Raw genomic sequence first — 24,857 nt, 5'->3', positions numbered from 1 at the left:
TGTGCTGTTGGCTCTTATTTTCTTATCTCAGTGAGTATTTTTTTGCACTTGCCACTTAGCGAAAACGCACAGAGCAGTTTGGGTTTTCACTTCGTATGAGACCTGGGTGATGTAATTCCCTGCTCGGTAACCGCAGGGAGACACTGGAGTCAAACAGAAACCCGGCTCCAGATTTATGCCAATGTGTAAGACTTGTTGTCACTTGTGGAGTGTCATGGAAAGTGACAGGATCGGCTTCCCCCCTGCCGTCCCCCCCCCTTTCACTTCTGCCCCCCCTTCCCTATCCCTTTTGCCCTCCTTTCACTCCTCCTTCTCCCCTCTTTTCCTCCTGTCCTCTCTCCCTCTTCCTTTTCCCCCTTTCCCTTTTGCCCCCCTTTCACTTTTGCTCCCTCTTTCCTTCCCCTTTCCCTCCTGTCCCTCTTTCCCTCCTTTTCCCCCCATTCCCTTCTTCCCCCCCCTCCTTTCCCTCCCGTCCCCATTCCCCTTCTCCCCGGGGGTGGCGGCGCTGCGGGGGCCGGGCCGGGGGGAACCGCGGGCTTTCCCGGCGGGCCGGGCCGGGCCGGGCCGGGGCGGGCAGAGAGGCCGCTCCGCCCCTCGCGCCGCCGCTATAAGTGCCGGGCGGCGGGCGGCAGCCCCGCACTGCGCCCCGCAGCCCCGCCGAGAGTGACCTGCGGAGCCTGAGCGCCGCCCGCGCCCCGCCATGCCCGCGCCCCGCGTCGCCCTCCTGCTCGGCCTCCTCGTGGCCGCCGCCGCCGCCGAGTCGGTGAGTCCCGGGGCCGCTTGCAGGGCGCCCCCCGCGCCCCGTGGGCTGCGGGGACCGGCGAGGGGAGAAACTTCCCGGGCTCCTTCCCGGCTCCCTCCCGCGGGGTCGGAGCGCGCAGGACGGGGCCGCTGCCCGTCGCGCCTTGATCCCCAGCTGCCGGGGGCGGGTTTAAGCCCTCTAATCCCGCCGTGGTTGCGGTGCGGGCCGGGCCGGCCGGGCACCGCGCGGCTCGGCTCGTGCGCGCGCCTGCCGGGCTGGGCTGAGCGGGAGCCCTGGGGTGTGAGAGTGCTAAACCTGCCCTGCCTCCACGGGGAGAGAAAAATGAGGCGTTGCTGTGAGGGGGTTACGAGTCTCTTCGTAATAACGCAGTGGAGAGCCCGGCTGCTCTGGGCACGTGTGGAGGTGCCGGGATTCTGCCTCCCCGTGCTTGTGTTGTGTGTCTTGCCAATGCGGGGTGCCCCGCAGCTTGGCTGAAATGCGGAAAACTCTTCCTTGGAGAGCGTCTCTCGGCATGGACAGTTACCCTCTGCCGGGACCAACCAGCCCAAATCCGCCCTTCTTTAGAGCCTTTATCCCCATGGCCTCTTCAAGAGCAGGGCCAGGCTTTGGGGCAGAAGGTGCCTGGAGGCTGCACTGACCATGTTTGGTATGAAATGCAGCTCGGTGTCCCTGGAGAACCAAACGGCCGGGAGTTGGATTTCTGTAAAGAAGATAAATTTTGAACAGATGAAGTCTGTAAATCCTTGTATAGAGCTCGGGGGAGTCGTGGGAGGAGGTGTGCTTGTCACCATCAGCTAGCTAAGCGAGAGGGACTCTGCTCATGCCGTAAAACTGCGCTACCCAAAGCCGTGCCCGAGTGAACGATGCGGGCTGCGGAGGCGGCTGAGGATGACGCGGGGTTTGGCAGAGCTTGGCTGCTGCTGCTCCTCCCTTCCCCCCTTATAGCCCTGCCGAAACGTGCGGGGCCGCGCGGGACGGCCGAGCGCAGGTAGCCGTTTCTTGACACGCCGGGGATTATGTCTTATGTAAGAGCCCGGCTTCGGAGAGCGATTGCGGGCTCGGCTCTTTTCCCCGAGCCTGCAAAACAAAAATGCCTTGGCTGCTTCCCCCGGCGTGCCTCCACGCTGCGCCTGGGCTTTCTCCGTGTGGAGCAACCCGGGATGTGTAAGAGGGTGGGGAATGGTGCCGGCGTGTGACGTTTGGCCGGGGGTGGCCCGTGTTGCGACACGGGGTAACTTGCTGTGAGAACGTGGTGCAGCGGGGAGGGGAGGCCGGAGCGGCGGGAGGCAGACGCTGTGCGGGGGAGGCTCTCACCTGCTTGCGGTGTATAACGAAATGGTGCCCCCAGGGACCGGCAGATGGGGAGGAGTTGAAAGCTGCCAGTTTAGCTACAACAGGGATCAGTAGGAGGGTTTGATGCCCGAGGTTTGCAGCCTTGTAGGGGTACAGCAGCATCTTCAAGCCCTGCTGGTGCTTCTAGAACCTAGTTGGCCTCCAGCAACAGTGGGATGGAGCAAGGGGGGGTTCATGCAGCGTGGCTGCCTGTGCCTGGTGCAGGGGGGCTGTGGCAGTCTGAGCCCGGCAGCATCCCAAGGGGCACAGGCACCACGGGGGTGCTACAGCCCTCCTGCTTTTGCACCTCCAGATAAACCCTAGAAGCCTCCATGCAGGCTGGTGTCACCCTCCTGCACCTGCAGCACTGGTGGCCCTCACAAATCCAGCCCCAGAGGCGTCAGCTGGAGGTTGATGGGGGCAAGCGGGAGGCTTGGTGCTGTTTGCAGCCTCTGTGTTTGTTGGTTTAAAGCAGTTGTGCTCAGAGGCCTCCTGATCAGCAAAGCTGGTGTCTTGTTGATGATAGCTGTGTTTGGAAAGGAGTGCAGCATTATTAATGTTAAACCGGTTTGGCTTGTCCTGCTGCCATTGATCCCCCAGGCCTGTTCTTTCTGCTCTTTGCCCAGTTTCTCATCTGTCCCTCCCAATCAAATCAAGTCATTGCTATCTGCATGTTTTACTTTATTTTACCGTCTAACTTGGCAAACCCACAGGGCAGCTGAACGTGTGGAACAAATTTTGCTGGCTTTTGCTCAGGCCTCCTGAAAACAAATCGTTACAAAGGCTATGGCAATGTCACTAAGACAGGAGGAAGGAGCCCGTGGTTCGATAGTGGAGCCCAGATCTGGCGGTCAGGGCTGAAACCCCTCTAATGTGCAGACTAAATGGTCTGTCTAGCCCCTTGCAACAGGTTGAGTGGTGGGGTGGGAGCTCAGCGGGGCAGCCCAGCACTTTGGACCTGCTGGAAAGACAAAGGCAAGGGCAGAAGTGGTTGCCCCCGCACCGTCGGGCCGTGCCAGGGAGTTTGTTCTTCCAACACAGCCATGCCCTTTCCTGCCCCTTCTGTTGTGTCCCATGGCCCTGGCGTGTCAAAGCCCTACATCCACTCCAGCAACTGTGGAAATGTGCTTTGTGGTGGTGATTTTCTTTCTCTGTTTTTCTCCCCTCCAGCTTGTTTACTCTTGCCTTGGGCTGCATGAAAGGTTGGGGTGGGGAGACCATTTGCTGCTCCTCTCCACGTGTGATCTTGCCTCCTTATTCTGCTGTGGCCGACTGGCTTCTTGAGCAGTTTGTGCCCTCCTTGCACCAGAAAGCCGAGAGCTGCTCCCTTGACTTTCCCAATGTCAGTGCAGAGGAGGGAAATCTGGCTGGCTGCTTAGGGCGTAAACTTCGGCACAATTCCTGCATTTATTTTTTTTTTCCTTCCCCTTTATGCTCCTGCTGCTGGTGAATACTCTGTTGAAAATGTGCTGGCCACTTGAATCCACTTGGCTCTGAGCTCTCAAGAGGCTGCGTCGCACTTTGTGTGCGTAAAGTTGTACCCCCTCAAATGGGAGAATTGCTGGGCTTTGCACTCTTCAAAAACACCATCTGGACTCTTTGCCCCCCCCCCCCCCCCCCCCCAGTTTGATGTCTGGATAAAGACTCTCCCACAGAAGAAGCTGGGTGCTGTGATGCCTGCAGAATGAGTGACTCCTGGAGCTGACTCATTAGATGAGTTGATTAAGTTACTGAGGCTCATTCGTACTCAGCATTCCTGAGCTATTGCTCCTGCTAGACAAAATGGACCATCCATCCAAGCACCTTGTTGCTCCCGAGTTAACATTTATCCTCTCCAGATCCTTGCTTGCTCCCCTCTCCGTTCCCAACAGTCTGTCCCTTCATACCTGAACAACAGAAGGGCTGTGCTGCTTTTCAGCCCCCGACTTGAAGTTAATGCAGTTAAAACGCTGCAAAAGTGGTGTGGACAAGGCTGACCTCAAGATGGGTGCCTGTTTGTTTGGAACGCAGAAATGCAACCCCTTTAGATGAAGGATTTGAATGATTTGCGCTAGAATGAGGTTGTCGTGATGAGGCAGACTCGGTGGCCCTGCAGTGAGCTGCTGCACGAGAGGCTCTGGAAGGAGAGGCTCCCATGTTAATGTATGGCCAGGGCTGCACTCTTGGGCTTGTCGTCGTCTTTGCCCATGAGTGGGTGCCTGATGCTGCTTTCCTGCCTGTGTCTCCTGTGCGTCGCCTTCAGCCCTGATCCCTCCTGCTCTGACTCAGGTTTCTGGCAACTGCCTGGCCCTTTTGCAGAAATTGTCACCCTCTGAGTAAGGGCTTTGTCCCCTTACCCTAAGCACTGACTCGAACTTCCTTGAAATGGCTCAGGACAGGCAGAAGAGGGGTGAAGGCAGCGCCGGTGCTGCCTGCCTGGTGGGCTGTGGTGTCCTCAGTAGTCCAGATATCTTTGGTAGTGCAGATATCTTAACTGCTGCCCCTTGTCTAATCTGCCCTGGACTGGGGCTGTGAGACTTGGTGGGTAAAAAGCTGTTGGAGTGTCCCTGACATCCTATTGCTACCAGTAACTGAGTTAATGTTGGCAAAACGAGATCCTTTTCTGGAGCAGCAGCTGACTTGCTTGGGCAGTTAAATGTTTGCTGTGTTTTTCAGCTGGAGATGAGTTGCAGGGGGGAGAGGAGGAAGAGGCAGTATGATCTAAAACGACTGTGACCACTCAGAGCAAGCCAGGCTAGTGGAAAGTCTCAAGGATGAGGTTAAAGACTTGGTCCTGAATTGAGACAAAATGTCAGCGTGGGAGGGGGAAGCACGCAAGAAATTGCTCTGTCCTTGCCTCTTCTAAAGGCTTGCTGGCCCTTCTGGTGAAAAATCTTATTTTTGCTGCAAGTACCGAGCGCAGCTGCTCAGTTATGCCCTTTGAGGCTGAGACTCTGCTTGTAAAACACTGAGCGGCTCTCGTTAGACAAATGATTGGTATAACTTAAAAATCAAAGGAGCTAATTAAAATCTGGGTGAGACGGTGTTTGGGCTGGGAAGGCGACTGCAAGGCCCGTAATACTGTTACCCAAACAGTACCATGCAGCAAAAACAAGGTTTCTTCTTGCTTAAACAAATTGCGTTTGCTCGGTGAAAACAGAGCCTTCCTTGGGAAGGATTTCTGTCCTCTGATGTTTTTCTGGCTCCTTCTTAACTACTGAGGGGGGAAAAGATGTCTCGACCGCAGTTTAAAACCACACAAAGTGTCTGCTGTGAAAACCCTCGAAGACAAAGCGCCGTGGCCTTGTGTTTACCTTGCTGGGAGGCTAATGCTGCCTCCTGCCCTTTAGCCACCGTTACGGGAAAGCTAGAGCAATAAAAAGCGCTAAAATGCGGTGGTTACAGCCCTGTAAAAGCTCTGCCTTGGACTTCCAGCAAAACAGCCTGGATGCCGCAGTTGGAAGGAGCTCCCCAGGGATGGATGAGACAGTGTGGGGCTCTTCTGGCCAACTGCTGATCCTGGTGCTAGGAAGGGGACAGGGGCTTCATCTGGGGGCTGGTGTCCCCCTTCAGAGACAGGGCGTTTTTTCGCTGCCTCTTCCTCTACTTCTCAGGCTGGAAATGTAGTCCCCTCTGATGTCCCTCTTTCGCTGGGAAGACTGTGTTCCCAGCAAGATAAATATTTATTGCAAATCCACAGTGTGCACCGGAGCAGGCTCTGGAGCCAGGCTCTTGCAGGAGGCTCTTTGTGAGGGCTGCTCTTGGCGCCAACTCTAAATTTCCTGAGGCTGAGTACGAGGAGCTGGTGCTGCGGGTTGGTTACTAAATGCCTCGCTTGGCCAGCTGAGCGCACCCTCTCCAGAGCCAAGCGAGCAGTGAAGTGGACAGGGAGTGCTGGGAAGCTGCTGCCTGCCCCTTTTCCTAGCGGGGATTTGGGCTCTTGGAGAGGAGAAGCTCCCCAGGGTGACAAATCTCCCCTTATGCAGCTGCTCTGTCTGGTGCTGGCGTCTGCTTTCTGGGTCTGAGCCAAGGCAACCTCTGCACAAGGCAGGAATGTGTCTCTCTATTTAAAAATAATAATAATAATAAAAAGCTCTGCCTCTACTGCAGCTACCTGGGAAGTCCCCACTGTTGAAATCTTTGTCCGGATAAAGGATAGTGGAGCGGCGCTAACCTTGGGGCTGCTGGTGCTGATTAGATGAAAAGGGGTTGTGGGAGCAGAGGCGCTCGTGTGGCACAGGATTGGGAATCTCATCTGCACGGGCTGCGATTGGGCTCGTGGTGAGGAAAGGCATGGTGCCTTAGGAGTCTGCAGCCCTTCGTCTTGCTAACCTCACTGGCAGGAGGGAGGCAGAAGATTCCCCAAACGCGTGTCCCGCGCTCCTTGCCAAGCCAAGTCTGCTGGAATGCGCAGCATGGGGAACATTGGGGTGTAGCTGTATTCCAGGAAAGGGCAATGAGGGCAGACCTCTCCCAGGGGCGAGGGGGAAATATGATATAATAAATATCCCAGGCCTGAGGTATGAGCATGGGAAATCAGCCTTGATGAAAAGCTGCCTTGCTGGGGTCCCGTGTCCATTTTTTCCCACCACAGGCAGGGATAAGATGGGAGCCCCTTAGTTTAGGGTAGGGGCCTCAGAGTGAGTCACGAGTCTAAAAACTGAATCCCCCTTTTTAGCCTTGGCTGGATCCTGGCAGAGCAGATTTGTCCAGCCTCTGAATTCAGCCCTAGGTAGTGATGGATCTGAAATAGCTCTGAGTGGGCTTGTAACTGGTATCAAAATCTTTGTGAACCAGCCACAAATTCCTCCGCAGGCCTGGAAGAGCCTTTGGGGTGATGGAAATGGCTCTGTGCGAGTTGTTTTCCTGCTTGAGTCACATGAGAGCCTGCTCTCCACTCCTTACGTGTTCTTCCAAACTCTTATCTCTGTTTGCTTTGGGGCAGGGGATTGACATAGGGGCATCTGCAAGTGCCTGTTCAAGCTGGAGTGGGAGCCTGGCCTGGCACACGGCTCCGGAGCTTTCCCTTGAGCTGGGAATTAAGGCCTTGGAGCAACTATTATGCCAGTGTTGCTGTAAACAGATCCCAGTGTGTGCCTGTCTGGTGGAAGGCTCTGTCTTTACAGCTTTGCTCCTGGCTGATAAGGGAGCAGGAGCAGGTAAACAAGAGTCTGCTCCTCTGGAGTCACCCTGACTTCCTCCTGTTGCTCCCAGCAGCTGGACCGAGGGAACGTGTGGTCTGAGGACTGGCTGTGCGTAAGCAAATGTGCACCGGTTAAAACCCAACTGGGGTTTGAGTTTGTGAGGCAGGAGAGCCCGCAATCCTGTTTGGAGGCACTCCCTGGCACCCGCATCCATCCCTGCGGCGAGGGAGGCGCCCAGGAGAGCGGCTCAGTGCCGCAGCCCCGGATTATGGTGCCATCGTCACGGGGATTACGGCTCCGCTGCCACAGGAGCTGCCCGGGAGCTTAAGGAATTGCAGCAGGGTGTGAGCGAGGCCGAGCCTCAGCGTCCATTGCTGGAGCGCGAGAGGGGCTGGTGCGAGCGCGGGGCTCCCTGCGCGCCCGCGGGGAGACGGTACCTGCTTGGGCCGGGTCTCTGCGGGGGCTTCTCTGAATGACCTCAAATGAGCCCCCGCTCCCAGCGGCTGCTCGGTGCATCCCCTGCCTGCTCCTCTCACCCTGCTGTGTGCAACAAGCCCAGCTCCTTGCCTACAACTGAATGGGTGTTTTTTTTTTTTTCTCTTGCATTTAATGCATGATGAAAATGCAATGGGAGTTGTGCAATTCCTCGTCCTGGAGGAGCAGCGCCAGTCCCTAGCACTGCTGGCAAGCCCTGCTTTGTGCTTCTTGCCATAATCTCCCCTTAGTCGTTGGACATGGGGGTTTTATTACAGCTCACTGTGATTGCCATGTGCCTATAGGTGCTTCAGGACCCTGTGGAGCAAAGGCATGGTAGCATTTGCCCCTGCCTGGGAGCCTTGGGGTGAGCCTGTCAGGCAGTGAAACACACGTGCGCCTGGAAGCCGATTAACTTGTGCGCTTTGGCACCCAGGCCACGTGTGCTGGGAATTATGTGGGACGGATTGGCCGGGGACGGGAGGTAAACGAGTACCCTCTGTGCACGGGCATGAGGAGTTAGCACAAGTGGATTGGTTAACTGTGCCCCATGTGGTAAGGGATTAGGTGCGACCTGGATTGAAATAATGGTGTTTGCTCTGCTCCAAGGACAGAGGTGATGTTTGCCCCCTGCTCTGAGCTGGCGTTGGCAGGAGAGAGGGGAGAAAAGGGCCGTTTTGGAGGGGAAGAGCAGCGCCCCTTCCCTTTCTAACCTGGTAGGAATTGCTTCTGCTGGAACACACATCACTTCTAATTTCCTGTCTTAATAAGTATTAAAAGTAAATAGAGCTGTCTGTGCCTGTTACCTGGCTGCACTGCTTCCTCCCTTAGAGATGGGCTTTGTTTAGCCGCGTGGCTCTGCTTGGGGCCACTGCCTGCAGAGCCGCACGGTTCCTCCGGAGCGGCTGTCTCGAGTGGGAGAGCTCGGCTCACGCTGCCCCGCGTGCCCTGCCGAAGCTTAAACCTTTCCAGAGAATGTGCTGCCCTAAGAGCACCGAGTAGGGAAGCAATTCCCACAGGCTGGGCCTGCTGGTTTGCAGGCACCCAGGGGTGACCTGGTGGGACTCTCCCAGTTGGATGGTGTTGGGATGCTCTGGCTGCTCGTGTGCTCAGTCACGTGCTGGTGTCCGCTAAGAGCCTTTCCACGTGCACCTAAGTCTGCTCTCTGTGGGCATCTCCTCAGCGGAGGGCACTTCCAGGGGATCTCCATGGCTGGAGACCTAGTCCTGACTGCAGAGCAATCCTCAGTAGTCCCAAGGCTGGTGACTCGGGTTTATTTGGTAACCTGAGATCCAGTTCTTAAACTTGTGTTAAGTGAAGTGACACCAAAACCACCTGTACAGCTGTGTTGGAGTTTGAGCACCTGGCAAAAGCAGCAGGACTGACCTGCACTTATCTGTCCCTGCAGGCCAGCAAGAGTTAACAGTTCTCCCTGCTCTGCCACCACCCAGCCTGGCCCAGCTTCACACCCCTTTGTGTGGGAAAGGTTGACTTTCACCTTGCTCCTGTTTGCTCCCAGGTTGTGTACACAGTGCTGGGAAGGGAGACGCTGGAGCGAGCGCCATGTCTCCGCCGCAGGCTGTGAACCAGATAAAGAGCTCACTGCACTTGGGGTGCCTGAGTCCTGCAGCCCTGACTCTTCTGCACCCACTTGCTGTTGGCCCTCAAAGAAGCATTTAGTGACCTGGGACACTGCTGTGTTTGACTGGGGCCAATGGCCAGTCCTGGAAGCCAGTTTCACACGTCTGAAAAGCTCTACCCCTGCCCCATCATCTCTGTTTGTTTGTTTGGTGAAGATACGTGGGCTGGGCAGCAACAGCCTGGATTTACTAGTTCCTAGAAGTAGCCAGCGGCTGGGGAATTTGCACATGAGACAGCCTGCTCGGTGCCCCAGCGAATGTCCCTGCTGTGACAAGAGGCTGGGGGTAGCCTGCTCGTAAAGGAGGGTGACAGGGGCGTGCGGTGGAGCAGGGCAGGCCGGGGCTGAGCCTCGTGTGCGACGGGAGCCGTTCCTGTGCGGTCACCGCAGCGGCAGAGCAGCCGCGTGCGACTCCGTGCAGCCTGGCTGGCCTCGAACGCGAGAGCTCGGCGCCCGGCTCTTCCGGGAACGGCGCTTGGCGCTCGCGCGCCTGACGTGCTGGCTGGCAGGGAATGAGCGCTCTGGGTTGTGTGTGTTTTTTTTTTTTTTTTTTTTTGCTCCTGGGAGGCAGGAAAAGCTCCTGCTCTGTCCCCCAGCACGCTGGCTAATCCGTCCTGGTGCTTACTGGGGATAAAAGCTGCTTAACACAAGGAAGAAATCCTGGATCTAGACCTTTGCAGAAGCAGCAGGTTTCTGTAAAGGCCTCCTAGTGAGGAGTGCATTAATAGCAGGACTCGACTCGGGCTGCAGGGCCAAGGTGGGGCTGTGCAGCCGCTGGCTCCAGCTCTCGCAGCAAGGTCCTGGCCTGGCTCCCGTCCTGGGCTTGCAGGTGGCAGAAAGCCGCCTGCGGGCAGTGCTGCTGCCCTTCTCCAGCTGGCACTGCCCGGAGGTGTTAAGCTGGATACGGCCGGGGATGGCTTGGCAAGAGCTGACTGTTGTCCTGCTGCAGCCGCTTGGCTCTTGCCTCGTGTCCAGGCTGCAGGGAGGAGGGGGCCTTCCAGCTTGGAAAGGGAGACGGCTGTTGGGTGGTGCTGGGGGAAGCTTCTCTGCGGTGCCCAGTGAGCCCCGAGCTTTGCTTTGAGCCTGGCGCTGTCTCTGTGCCGCCCGCGTGCCTCCTTGCAGGTGTGTATGCAAGGAATGTGCCCGTGCTAGAGCCCGGGGACACCGGCCCTCCCATGTTAACCCTTCCCGGGCAGGGTGCTGCACCACTGTCCTGGCCCTCAGCTCCCAGGAGAAGCCCAATCGCTATGAGATGGGGTCTTGAAAGCCAGAGGATCCAGATGGAGATGCCCAACAGCCCTCTGGCTTCGCTGTGATTCAGGGAGAAGCTGCTGGATGAGCTGGTAAGCTGAGGCTGCTGCCCCAAGGAAAGCGGTGTGTATGGTTGGAGAAGCTCCAGTGGCTTCTAGGAACTCCCCCGTCCTTGCTCAAGAGAATGATGAAGAGTGAGTTTAGAGAACGCTCCCATACAATCTTACTTGTGCTGGTGAGTGAGTAATTTCCGTGTTGTGTCCCCTGCCTTGTAAACACTGTCTGTCCTGATTTAAATAGGCCTTTCTGATAGCCCAACCTGGTGCATTCCACAGCGCGGAGTAACCGCCGTGGCCGTCTGCCACGTTCTCGCTCCGGCCTGCGCTGCCCTGATAAGGGCGGCTGCTGTCCAGCCGCCCGGTGCCCTGGCGAGGCTCTGCTCCAGCCTCCCTCGAGGACATTAGCTGGCCGTGACTCACAACGAAGCGCAGTGTGAGTCAGCCCCGTGTGCGGCCGTGCCCGGCGATGCTGCCACCGCTCAGCCTGCCCTGGTCCCTGCTCCTGGAGCGTCCCGGCTCAGGGAAGTGGCGCGCCTGGAATCACTCCCTTCCTGCTCTGCAATGAAACGGCCACAAGCAGCAATGGGAGCAGCAGCCGCCTTCTGGTAGTGGTTTCTGTTGCACACTTGGTTTTGGCTGGGCTTCAGATGTCCTGCGATGAATTTGTCTTGGAGCAAGTGATCCATGATGTTAGGAATGCCTCGTTCCACTTTCCAGCTGTCCTTCCTCCCCAACCCTCTTCCTGTCCCCTAGTGCCAGGCTTGGGCAGAGTGGAGCCGCTGGGTCTAGGAGGAGAGCTGGCCTCAGCACTTGGTGCCCTCCAGGCTACTCATTTGCTTGTCCTGCAGCCCAGTTGCTGAGGAAACCAAAGATGCCTCCATAAACTAATGAAAAGCACGTGCAGCCACCGACTGCTCCGTACACAGAACCTGGGCTCTAAAAAGCATCTTGCTCCGGCCACAAGGCACTTGTTTGTGGCCAAACCAGTATGTTAATAGGTAGGGAAATCTAGGCTAGGAACTGGGCTGGGACTGGCAGGGGCAGGAAGCTGACGCAGGGCTCGTGGCTGATTGCTAACTACCACTTGGAGGATCAATAGCTGAGAGAATTCACAGCCAGGCCCTGTGCAACACGGCACATCTGACCGGGCTAGCAGCAAAACTGCTCTGAGCTGTTGGAGCTGCCTTGTCCCCTGAGAAAGCTGCAGGCATCAGGGTTGAGGTGGTCAGTGCTGGTTTTAATTGTCCCTGGTTTAATTGTCCCCACAACTCTTTGTGCTCTCCCAGCCTGGTGAAACCAGGGGACAATTAAAGGTTAACCTGCATAGACCAGAGTTCCCCTATACAAATGGGGTGTGGATTAAAGATATGGGGTCTGTTGTGCCCCTTTAAGAACAACTGATAGGTAGATAAACCTGCAGGGCGTCAATCAAAGGGGCAGGAAATGGAGAGGAGGAGGGAAAAAAAGGCATTTCCAGTGTTTCCATGGATGGAGCAGTTCCAGGGATAGCAGAGAGGAATTTTGGAAGCCTAGCTCCTGGCAGTAGGACCCATCTGTCTGCATTGCCCGACCTTAGGGAAGGGGTTAAGTCCCCTACCAAGTGGATGACTTCATGACTCTGGAATTAGAAGCAGCCAAAGCTGCTGGAATGTGTGGGTTTCTCGGGCAACCTGTGAGCTCAGCTCTGCGGTACCCTCACGAGGGCTGCCCCAAGGTTAAGAGGTTTGGAGAAATAGTCCTGGGATGTTGACTAATCTTGGTAAGGGAAAGAGGTTTCATCCTGTGGCACCTGAAAGGCCCAAGTGCAAATGAGTTCTGGTGAATAAACTGCCATCATGGCAAAGCAGCTGGCTCAACCTGCCTTGCTTATTTGGAAGCTTGGCAGAGTGCCTCTCCCGTACTGCTGTTTTGCTAACGTGCACCTGACCCTGGTGTCGTGGACTTCATTTTCAAGCTACAGACTTGTTTGTTTACACGAGTTTTAAGAGGTGAAACAGGGGAAGTTCTTCCTTCAGGCAAGTCAATACTGATAGTGAACGTTCTTGAACGTCACACTATATTGCACTGCAATTCAGTTGAACTGACAGGCCAGCTTTTAACCCTTGGGTGATAAAGTAGCTTTGTTCTTGGTAGAGGAAGCAACAAATTGCCCTGACCTGAAGTTTCAGTGCACTGAAATAATCTGATCTTCACTGCTGTAGGTGAGGGGCCCATTCTCTGGGTATAGGCGAGTCCTTACAAGTCTGTATGACAATCTGTAGGTACTGCTCTTCCAAAGGCTTTTGCTAAAATTCCTGATCCAGATCCTGTTGTGATGGTTTCACCCCGTGACTGCTTAAATGAACCACCTGAATCTGCTGCCCTCATGAAATTCCCCTTCCAGACAGGCTTCCGGTTCTGTTCTGAGAAATTTTAGGGGAATTTGGCTATTTCCAGGCCAATGAAGATAATGCTCTAAGTGGAAAGGAAGTTCAGCATTTAATGTTCTTGTGATGGAAATGATGTGCTCAGCAGTGTCTGAACTCCTGACCTTTTGTGAAACTGTCTTGAGAGGTTACTTAATATTTCTCTCCCCTCCTGCCTGTTTTCAGGTGAGAGAAACAGAGACCATGGATGCCAGGTGGTTTGACTACCCAGCCTCTGGAGACTTGCCAGATGATGAAGATATTGGTGACTTCAAACCTCGCTTAACTACTGATGGGTTAGATGAATACGAGGCATCTGGTTCTGGAGGTAAGGGGGGAACGTGCCTCATTTCATACTGTGTGCCCCTTCCCAGCATCAGCAGTTACAAATGATGAATTAAGGGCACAACCAGAGCTCTAGTGGCAACTACAGTGTGTCAGGTGCAAATGAGAAAGCCATGTAGATCCTAGTCACTTGCAGAGGAGAATGGTGAAAGTGGTTGTGCCGTGATGGTGAATCACTCGGTGAGGACAGGTGGTGTCCGGCTAAACTCATCTTACTGCAGGTGAAAGGCATTGCATTGGCTGGGGCTTCTTCCCTGTTGAACTCCATACAGCTGCTGAGATGGTTAAGATTAGAAATCCCCCCCCCCCCCCGCCGCCTTCTGAGGCAATGTTAAAAGAGTTAAGGTTAGTGTTGTAACTGAGGCCAAATAAGGCAAAGGACTCTGGTGCTCAAGTGAACTCTGTGACATGTAAAGCTCCCTGCCCAAACCAGTTTCAGCAGCTCCTTGTCCCCTTTACGTGAAGATTTGTCCTCTAAAGGAAAAGAAGTGCTGAAATTATACCTGGCATGTTCGGGCAGATCTGGTAACTAGAGGGTTAGCAAACCAACCTTCAGGGATGGGTGGCAAGAGCATTCCCCTCTGCTGGCATTAGCTTAGCATGTTATACCAGACCTGCTCTGCAGAACCACTCCTGATAATCTGCAGCAGAAGCTAGTGGAGATGACTGAAGTTCTCTCCCATGAGAGTTGTTTTTCTTGAGATTGCATCTCGTGGTCTTGTGCAAAGTCATCAAATAGTGAAAGTAACAGTAGATAACTGGAACAAGAGTCCTAGTTTGAGTGCAGCTGCTGGTATTGCTGGAAGTGTCAGTTCTGGAAGAATCCCTTGTAATTAAAGGGAAATGATGTCCCCTTTTGTCCCCTCTGCAGACTACATAGACTCTGAAGATGCCATGTTCCCAACCACCGTGGATAGTCCTGTGGTAGGTATTGCCTTTTGCCTTTCTCAAACAGTGCATAGCCCTGGCCTGTGTTTTGGAGCTTTCTGAATAGCCTTCCCCCTGCAAGATGTGGCTTCAGGGTGAAGCTCACACGCCCCACGTGTGCAAAAGCTGTGTGCTCACAATGCACTAAACAAACTCTTTCCTCCTCACCCCTCCTGCTTTCAGTCGTGGGTAGGCTGGGTGCTGCTTGCTGACAGGTGTGGCTTGTCTATACTCTTTAGATAGCTGACAACTATATCCCTGGAGATACTGAGCGAAAGATAGAAGGTGAGAACAAAAACACGATGGTGGACAATGAAATCATTCCACACGAAGCCTTACCTGTTGAAGAGAACCTGTCCAACAAGATCTCCATGGCAAGCACAGCCAACGGCAGCATCTTTGAAAGAACAGAAGTGCTTGCAGGTAATACTCCACCTTGTCCTTGAACTCTGGTGATAGTTATTCTATAAAATATATTTTAAAAAGTCTTTTTTTGGGGGGACCCCTTTGGGGGGTCAGCTTCCTTCTGAGAAAGGGTGTGAGATGCCATTACCTCTGTGGTCACTTCTGCCTTCCAGTGCTTACGTGACCAAGAAGCACACTGCTGGAATTGGTGGGGTGAGGGATCAGCTTGTTTTTGAGTTGGCCATCTGGCAGTTGGCTTAAGCGAGTGTCACAAGTTTGGTGACAGCTCCTGTGCTGCTCTGCACCGAGCTTAGCACAACTGGAGGCTTATCTAGCCACAAGTCAATGACATCATGAACTTTTAAATCAAATACAAGCTATTTTCCTCTTCCTGCTGCCCACATCTTGCCTTTTCTGAGCAAGCACTTTGCTTGCCAGGGAAAAAAAAAACCCTAAAAGACTTTGAGCACCTACTCAACTGATAGGCATCTAAGTAGCTCTGTGTAGAGCAAACCCAAGCAACTGGCTACTCCTGAGCACTCAGGACAAATCTTTCCTGAGGCAAACTTCATCAAGCACTTAGAAAAAAGAAAAACCAACTTAGTGCAACATGTAGGTGTCACAGCTGATCCAAATGATGTGGTCATCTTGCTGTATGAGAGTCTTTTTTCTTTTCCTGCTTTGGGGAATTAAACTGCTGTTTAATTGGAGCACAGTCCCTACTGTGTGCTTGCATGGCTAGTTAATGAAGGCTTCAGATCATTTTCCTGGTGCTGATACTGAATCCATGCTCTCTTTTCCAGCTCTCATTGCAGGAGGCGCAGTGGGCCTCCTGTTTGCAGTCTTCCTGATCCTCCTCTTAGTCTATCGTATGAAGAAAAAGGACGAAGGCAGTTATGATCTTGGGAAGAAACCAATCTACAAGAAAGCCCCTACGAATGAATTCTATGCTTAACAGCACCTTGTGCCCATCAAGAGACAAACAGACTGCTTGGAAACAGTATGCCCTCCGATGAGACATGCTGAAAAAAATGTTCTTTTTGGATTCAATTTCAAAGCAACTTTGAGGGGAAAAACCCTTTCTACATGACCCTTTCCATCCTGCTCAGCTATCAAGGGCCCAATGAAATACAAAGAGTCTGAAAAAACTGTTTTGTCTAAAGCTAGTATAACAATAATAAAAATGCCAAATTTTCTGCTTGGTTTGGTAGAGGGTATATAAACATAAAACAGACTATATGGAAGCAGGCACCATGTGTTTGCAGCCAGTGTGCAGCCAGCGCTCAGGTTGGCTGCTTCTATAGACGATGGCTTTTTGGTTTATAAACGTTGCTAATAGACATCTCGCAGCAGGCTGTTGATGTGAAGCTTTTTTTGTTGTTGGTGGAGAACTATTTATGAATCTCTTACACTACAGATAACGTTGCCTTATCAGGGAGTATAGGGCCCTTAGGGCTCAAAATCCCCGAATGCCATAAAGGGCCTGTGGGAATGTTTTCCCCAGGAGACTTCTATCTCTTCCTGTTGGCCCCGGGCAAGGGTCACTAGTCCATGAAATCAGGACTGTTCGTTTTGTTTGGCTATGACAACACCCTTTCCTTGCCTTCAGTCTCTTTTCAGGATTGTTTGTAGGATTTTTATAACAATTTTGAAGAAAATAGCCTAATGTTTATATAAAATTTGTAGAAATTGTTTTGAAATAAAAAAATCTACTTTTTAAATTTCTTCAGATTTATTTTTTCAATCCCTTTGTGTTTCCTCTGGCTGGGCATTTCTCTAGATATGTGTTTTATATGATTCATATTCTGAACTGAAGCAGCGCTTGCTACAGTGTGTTACAGGTTTCTTTAGTTCTATAGCAGCTACTGTAGAGGATAAAGATATTTATGGTCTTCCCATAATTATTTTTGCATTTGATTTTTTAATAGAATTATTTATAGTTTCTCAAATGGCTGCTCTTCTCATTTGGTAACTTTTATCCTTTTTATGTAAAACACTAATATAATGAGTCTCTGTGGAAACTATTTAAGCTTTATTCTGTGAATTTTAATTATAAAGGCAATAACTGCTGGATTAATCTGTATGCAAAATTGGATTCATAGTATGATTGAAGTAGGGAAAAGACAAGAATATTTTTAGTCTGTAATATATTATAATCAGTTGTATAGAGCTATATATTTTACTGAATACCGTTGGGAGTGAAAAGGCTGGAGTTGATTCTTCAGCAGCCTTACTGTGTGTGAGAGGTTTGGTCCCGCTTGTCCTGGTGTCTGTCTGATGTCTTGTGGCAGGGCGAGGGGTTTTGTGCCAGGGAAGGCAGCCAGCGCCTGGCTCGTGGCCACTGTGCCCACGGGGCCTGAGGCCATTCAGTGCTGCGGTAGATAACGTGTCAGATCCCCCTCTTCCTTCTGGGGTTGCGTTTGCAAGCGCTGGCAGTGCTGAGGAAGGAGCTCTCCGGCTTGTGGAACGGCCAAGTCCCCTGTGTCACAGTGCGCAGTCCCCCATGGCACTGGGCTAATTCCTGCCCCTTGCAGAAGGCTGGTTCCTGCAGCTGGAAGTCTGCCTGGGTGGTGTCTGCCCTGCAGGAGCTCTGAGCTTTTGCACAGTGCTGCCTCGAAGCTCCTGCAGGTCCTTCAGCATCTCGTGTAAACAGCTCCTACCTCCGCGTTAGACCAATTCCCCAAAACGCTCCTAGAGGGCAGGGTAATGTGCGTGTCCTAGGTCTCTGTTTCAGGAAAGACTTTGTGCAAGTCTTGTCCTTCTGTAGTTGCTGCTCCAGTAGGATGAGATCTGGGTGTGAAGTCTTCAGCTGGAGTGATCTTGTAGGCAGTACCAAACCAGAGGATTGTGAAGATTATTTAAATAAATAAATAATAATAATCTGACTAACCCCTTAAGCCTTCTTACAGAGCCTGTGCTGTAGGCTGGGGGACCAAATGTCTAGAGGCACCAGAACAAAAAAAAATCCCTGTGCTGTCAGTTCCAGGCTAGTGAAGTGGGGATGCCAGGGAGTGATGTACTGGATCGTCAGTTCAAGAGGATGTGGCTCAAGGCTCTTCCTCCAGCCCGACTCCCTGACTTGCTTGCAGAACAAGCTTGTTCTGGAAAGGACTGGCAATGGGACACAGGCCAAAAAAAAAAAAAAGCTGTTTAGAGGTCACTGTAGACTGGGAGAACTTTTATGCCCATGGTCAGTGCTAGCAGGAAGGCAGGAGCAGTGTCTCGTCTTGGGATGTTTAGATTCTCTTGTGTAATTGCTCTTGGGGATTTTCCACTGTTACCAATTTATTTTTTGTTGCTCAAATAAACTGGTACTTTGTAAAACTGCCTTTTCACTCTTTTTTGATCAGAGATGGCCTTTGGGACCTGGGCAACATGGAGCCCATGCTTTTGTACATTCTTGGCTTACCACCAGGGAACTGGTGTGGTACTGGCTAGCGGCTCAGGGCCTTTGTGAGCTGCTTTCAAGCTGTCTTTGGTGTCTGGAACACAAATGACTTATCTGGGAAGAGCATCACCTGGTTCCCAGAGCTTCCCAGTGTTTCCAGGTAAATAAGGTAGACAGAGCATGGCTCTGCGAAGTGGGTCTGGCCTTTGTGTGCACAGGGCTTGGGGGGGCCCTATGGGATTTTGTGCGTCCTCTGGGGACCTCCATGTGCACTGGGCTGGGGTGTCTCTATGGGCTTTTGTGGAGCCTCCTGGGGCCTCTGTGTTCGCTGGGCCAGGGGAGCCCTACAGGCTTTCATATGGCCTCCAAGCCCTCTGTGCACACTGGTCCAAGGGGGCCCTATGGGTTTTTGTGGTGCCTCACAGGGTCTTCATGCATGGGTCCAAGCGGGGGTCCCTACAGACTTTCATGTGCCCTCCTGGGGCCTTCGTGCACAGGGGGCTGGGGTAGCTCTGTTGGATTTCATGTGGCCTCTCGGAGTCTATGTGTGCATGGGGCTGGGGGAGGCCTGTGGCTTTTCGTGCGGCCTCCCAGGGTCTCCGTGTGCACTGGACTGAGGGGTCTCTGCGGTCTTTGGTGCGTCCTCCTGGGGCTCCGTGTGCACTCAGCTGGAGGGCCCCTATGGGGTTTCATGGGGCCTCCATATGCAGTGGGCTGGGGGAGCCCTTTGGGCATTCATGAGGCTTCCAAGGGCTTCTGTGTGTCCTGGACCAGGGGAGCGTAATGGGCTTTTGTGCGGCTTCCTCGGACCCATTTCTTCTCAGCTGATCTGTTGATTAGGTGTGCGGTGGGGTTTTGAGAACACTGTCCCCAACCAGAGGAACTGAAGGAAGTAGAGAGGAGCTTTTGCCCATCTCCTGACAAACAGCATGCCCCAATGCCCTCAGATGTAAGGGAGCAACATGTGTGGAATCTTGCCTGGCCAAGTTTCTGGCCCAACTGATTCCAGTTTTCAGGTGTGTTCCAGCACCCTTGAGATCAGCTGCTCTAGGAGCAAAGTTGTAGGTGACCTCCTACCACTTGAAGTCAAAACAGCTCTGCCATAAGCAAGAAGTGAGAGAGCAGGAGCTTCTTCTAGGGTGTTTAGCTCTGAGCCTCTGCTCTCATGGCTTTGAATCCTCAAGGGAGGGGAATATTCTCCGCTGGACACAAGGGAGAGGATGGGCTTGGAAAACTGCTGAGTCTCCTAAGAAGTGCTATCTTTAAATAGATTATCATCTGTGAAGGTCTAATTTCCTCCTCCCTAGTGGAAATTTAGGGTTATTGGAGATGGAGGAAACAAATCAAGACTTGTGCACAGGAGTCCTTTGGGGTGAGGGAGCAGTGAATACCTTTTCTGCTCCTTGTCATTGCCTGGTCCATTGCAGCTGTGGAGATCTCAGATCACCCAAGCAATCTGCTACTGACTGATGTTAACAGCTGAGCTCTCCCAAGGTGCTGTTTGGACAGGTCAGTCAGTGATATATGCTCGTGTTTGTGTGTCTCACTATGATTGGGACAGTTTCTTGGGATTGCTTCTTGGATAAAAAAAAAGTGTTGTGAGTATTTGTTTCCTTGTTTTGTGTTCTGCCTTTTTTTTTTTTTTTTTGGCCTGGATTTCAGCTTTCAACCAGAATCCCATGCACTTTCCAAAACACCCTTGTCACCAAAGCCGTGTTTTTGCAGAGCAGCCTGGATGTGCTCTGCAGGTCCCAGGGGCACAAGCCTGGCTGCCTTCCCGTGCTCGCAGGACGTCAGTAGTCAGACGAGGACCATGGTTGTTTCCCTTCCATGAGTCCTCCTGTTCTCCAGGCTTGCTGTGCAGCTCGGGAGGCGGATCTGGTGTTAGCAGAACGGCAAGTTGCACCTTGCAGAACCTTGTTCTTCCGCTCTGCTGTCATTTGGTTGTTTTTTTCCGCCTACTGCTGCTCTGTTTTTAAAAGCAAAACCCAGAGGTCCTGCTCTGTCTGTGTTGAAAACAGCTCAAACTCTCCTGGGTAGCCAGGTTGAGCTGCCTGGCCCCAGGAGGCCGCGAGCTGCAGGGGCTGGGATAAGGGCTGTCTCCAGTCCCATTAGGGTTTTCAGGAGGGCCCGAGGGGGAGTTCAGATGTGTAACCAAACCTGGGCCATGTGGGTCCCGGGGCAAGGCGCAGGGCTGGGCACGGGCCAGGCCAGAGCTGTGGCCAAGCCCAAGGAGGGGCATGGGGATGGGTTGTGGGGAAGGTCTCGGGCCACCAGCAGGGATGATGTGGAACCGCGTTGGTGGAAGGAGTTTGTTTACTGGGAGGGGAAGTCACGTCCCTGAGCAGAGACGTTTCCTGGGAGTGTCCCCGGCCTGCCAGACACGCAGCAGCCACGGCCAGTCCCCAGGGCCAAGCAGAGACACCCCTGGAGAAGGGGGGAGCCTGGTGGTGCCCACAGCCCCCGTGGGACACTGCTGAGAGACACTGCGGGTGTCCGCGAGCCCCTTGGTTTCCAGAGGGACACAGGACAGCCTGGGTGCTCCCTGTGCAGCGCGGTGTCCGCGGGGCTCTGTGTCCTGGGGACAGCTGGTCCGGGAGGAGCGTGCAGGCGACCCCGGCCTTCCCTGCGGCGGGCGAGAGCCCCCAGCAGAGCGGGAAGGCGGGTGGGAAGGCGGGTGCTGAGGCCGGGCAGGGGGCTGCAGCGCGGGGGCTCCAGTGGGCCCTGCGGCGCGATGGGGCCCCCAGCGCCTCCGGCCCCACGGCCTGGCACCGCTCTGCGGGCGCTGCTGCTCCCTGCGCGCGTTGTCTGCTGCCATCTCCTGGGCAGAGCCCTCCCGGCACGGCCACTGTCCTGTACCCTGTGCCCGGCGCGCTCCTCACCCCACGCAGGCCCAGGCGAGGGGCTGCCTGGGGTCCCCTCTCCCCTTTGGGGTGGGCAGCACCATGTGGCGTCAGGGCCCCGTGTGCTCGGGCCCCGTGGCCTTGCAGCTGCTCCGGGTTGAGGGTTCCTTTGGTGTCATTGCAGCTCTTGGTGCCCAACTGGAGCGGGAGCCGGGCAGCGCGCGGTGGGTAATTGCAGTCACCCTGATGCTGTGAGGAAACCCGGCCAGCCCCTAAGGGACTTTTGCTCCCTGCTGGTGCCACACATTGCGAGACCCTTGGTCTGCAGGAAGCCTGGGGGCGCCCAACGCAAGAGGGGAAACGGCTCTTCAGCTGGAGGTGCAGTGAGATCGTGAGTGGGAAGGGTGTCCCTTCCCTCTAGGACCTGTTTGACCCAGTATTTCACAGCCCTGGCATTGAACTTGTGGCTGGGAGGTCCAGCCGTGGCTCCAAAGGGTGGAAAAATGTCTGGGCTGCAAAGCAGCTTCCTGCCAGGCTGCCTTGGTGGAGGAAAGCATCCCAGCAGGGTCAGAATTCCTCCTGCTGGCTCGGTCTGGTCTATTGGTGGCTTAGGGAAAGTGGGGGTGGAAAAAGCCCTAAAGATGCCTTTGTCCTGGGATTGTACCAAGTTTTATATCATAGAGTTACACCTTGGAAGCAAGTCTGCTCGATCCAGGGAGAATGAGAAGTTTGACCCCAGGGGAACAAGCCTGGGGAGGGAACCTGCGAATCTCTTGGTCCCGTGAGCTCCCACCTTGTCCTCAGTGTGTGCTGGGCTGGGAATCCCTCCATCTCGTGTGGAATTAGTGCCAGGGCTGTGCCAGAATGGATGCAGGCAGATAGATGTAGCTGAGTGGCTGGGAGTGTTGGTGTCAACCTGAGCAATGGCCATGTAGGTTGCACAAGACTTGCTGTGGTTGGGCTCTGCTTGGAGCAGCTTCCAGGAGGGAGATGGGAGGGAAACAAGGAATATGCTCAGGGGATGCTCTTACATGACACTGAGCTCTGTTCCGCGCATCAAAGCTTGGAATCTCATTCCCTCTTTCATTTTTCTTTGGAGCAGCATTTCTGGTGCAGAGAACGGGTGGTGCCCGTGCCGTGCTATTCCCACCTGCACCCTGTCCTCAAGATGCTCCTGGGAAGGGTATAGCCCAAGCGCTGTGTGCCACAGCTCGAGGAGCACCATGGCCCATGGCCTGGGGAAGGACGTCCCGTCCCGGAACCCCACGTGACAAGGGGGGGCTCAGGTATCCTTGGCTACATCCAAGTTTTGGAGTTTGGCTGCCTGGTCCCATGCGCCTCGTCTCACTGTCACGTGGGGCCCGTTGCGGCTGAGCCCGGTCGCAGCGCTGGCGCCCGGTGGCTCCGCAGATGCCGAATCCTTGCCAGGCTCACAGGGAAGGAACTGGAAGGCCTAATTTCTTTCTCACAACCCATCCTGGCTACTCCTAGGCTCTAGTCACTTACTCTGTTTGCATTGCATAATTACAGACATCGTGCTGGAAATTAAGCCAGCATTTTTCATGCCTGCTTGTTTGCCTAAACTGTTTAAAAATTCACTCTCTCTCACGAGTTTCCTGGGGAAAAAGCTAAGCTGGTTTCTTTTGCAGCGGGGCTGGGGCGTGCGGTGGGCTCCCTGCCGCCTGGCTCCCAGTCCGCGCCGCCCGCCTGGCTCCGGGGCGCCCGGCGCTGCCGCTGAGCCCCGACTGCGGCCCCGGCGGCAGCGACCGGCTCCCCAGGGCCGGTCACTGCAGGGGCATGGCCAGGCCGGAGCTTGCCAGGAATGAGCTTGTTTTAAGCCTGTTTTTCTTGCTTTACATAAAAACAAACAAACAAACCCCACAACAACCCTCCTTTGTTTTCCGCAGGGTTTTTGGCTGCGTTGGAAGGATCTAGTGCTGCAGCCACCCATACAGCATCAGGATGGTTTCTGTTGCTTGATAGTCTGCACTCCTAATACCCGTGCTGGCATCGTGCCCCACGGTCCTGCAGCCTTCGTGGGTGTCTCCAGCTCTCCTCGACCTCAATGAGCTCCGTGTCCGAGCCTGAGCAACTCCTGATGCACTTGGTGTCCCTGGAGCAGGTGACTGTCATTCCTCAGCACCCAAACTCAACTCATTTTAGCACTTTGCATCCCGTCGCCAAGTTATTTATAGACCTGATGGAGAAGGCGACCAGCCAGCCCGTGTTTTTTTCCCCGATGCCCAGGTGATCCTGGCACGATGGGACAGCCGTTCCCCCAGCAGGTCCCCGTGCAGCCCAGCCCCTCTGGGCTGCTGTGTGGTGTGACGAGCGTGGCGGTGCTCAGCGGGCAGGGAGGCTCTCACAGAATCACACAATGGTTGAGGTTGGAAGAGACCTCTAGAGATCACCTAGTCCAACCCCCCTGCTCCAGCAGGGACACCTGGAGCATGGGGCACAGAGTCACATCCAGGCAGGATTTGAAGATCTCCAGGGAAGGAGGCTCCACAGCCTCTCTCCGCTCACTTCACTAGATGGCAGCAGCTGTTCTGCCAAGGGCCAGGCCGGGGCCGCGTGGTCTGAGCGGGACCAGGGTCTCCTCCATGCGCTGCTGGTGCTGGGAGCTGCTGGGATTTGCAGGGTGCCCCTGTTTGGGAGCTGCGGTAGGATTTTCACCCTCTTCTGGGGAACCCAGTGGGTTTTAGCCCTGAGGAGAGTGATGTGGGGCTGGACATGCTCACGGAGCTGCTCCTGGAGCTGCTCACAGAGCCGCCACGCGTCCCCGCAGGACACGGTGCCTTGTGGCTATCAATGCAGAGCTGCTAGAGCTGGCAGCCACCATGTGGCCCAGGGACCAGCCTGCTTGGGGAAAGGGAAATATGCTCACTGCGTAACTCAAAAACAGAGGAAACGAGATGGATGGAAGTGTTTCCTGCTGATATTTCCTGTGCTCCCACTGTTCTAACAGCAGCTTGGGCTGGCGAACCCTGCGTGTGAAGGGGATGAGCTGCTGGATGCAGGTGTTGGTGTTTCTGAGGATGCTGGCGGATCTACCAAGACACGGAGTGTCTGCCCCACTGCGAGAGCCACCGAAGGCCACCTCTACGTTTGGGTCCCGCTGTGAGAAGCAGAAGTCCCAAGTGCAGGCGGGAGGGCAGGGGCGAGGGGCAGCCCTGCGTGGGGCCAGGTCCCAGGTGGCTTGAGTCACTGCCCGTGTTTGCTCAGTCCACCGGGCCCAACGAGCGAGTCGCTCGGCGCTTCCCGGCCTCTCCGGCAGAGCGCTGCGCCGCCAGCAGAACAACAGGGCCTTGTTTGGAGCCCCGGACCGCTGCGAAATGCGGCTCCTGCCCTGGGGAAAGGGCTGCGGGTAAATATAGCAGGAGGTGCTTCCATTCATAACGTGAATTATGCAGCAAGGGGATGGGAAACGGCTCCGGGAGCTGCCTTGTGGCAGCCGCTCCTCCTGCAGGAGGTGGGAGAGGAGCCTGGCAGGATGGCCCCGTCCTTTCGCTGTCCCCCACTGAGTCCTGGAGGAGATGGGCAAGGGGCCGCAGTGCAAAGGGCATCACTTCAGTTCTGGTGTTTTTAATCTTTTCCCCCCGCCGGCAGCTCCAGGATCGGCAGCTCCCTGCGGATGTGGTGCCTCGGGCAATGCCTTGAACCCTGTGCTGCAGCTCCTGGGCTTGGCAGGAAGGTGCCCAGTCCCAGGGCGCCTGGTGGAGCCGAGGAGCGGAGTCTCCCAGGAAAGCCCTGGGTTATGACTCCGGGGATGCAACGTGGTCGTTGGACATGCAGGTGGGCAGGCGAGCGGGGCACCATGCTCCCCCCTGTCACTGGGGCTCGGCAGTGCTTAAAAACCTCTGCGGTTTCAGCACCTTGGTGGTGTCTAAATTGACCTCCCAA

At 54.6% G+C, this 24,857-nt stretch overlaps 1 protein-coding gene across 1 annotated transcript; it reads left to right on the top strand.

The window, feature by feature from the left end:
- The first annotated feature begins 700 nt into the window (after window positions 1-700).
- SDC4 (syndecan 4) lies at window positions 701-16,902 on the top strand. The gene is made up of 5 exons (XM_088523641.1): window positions 701-763; window positions 13,233-13,374; window positions 14,263-14,315; window positions 14,558-14,741; window positions 15,527-16,902. The coding sequence occupies exons 1-5, from the start codon at window positions 701-703 to the stop codon at window positions 15,676-15,678; spliced, it is 594 nt and encodes a 197-aa protein (XP_088379767.1). The 3' UTR covers window positions 15,679-16,902.
- The last annotated feature ends 7,955 nt before the right edge of the window (window positions 16,903-24,857 follow it).

This window comes from Tinamus guttatus, unplaced genomic scaffold (assembly GCF_059628265.1).
Source record: "Tinamus guttatus ecotype Peru unplaced genomic scaffold, ASM5962826v1 Tinamus_guttatus_pri_ptg000194l, whole genome shotgun sequence".
Classification (NCBI taxonomy): Eukaryota; Metazoa; Chordata; class Aves; order Tinamiformes; family Tinamidae; genus Tinamus; species Tinamus guttatus.
This window is presented reverse-complemented; position numbering and strand designations above follow the sequence as displayed.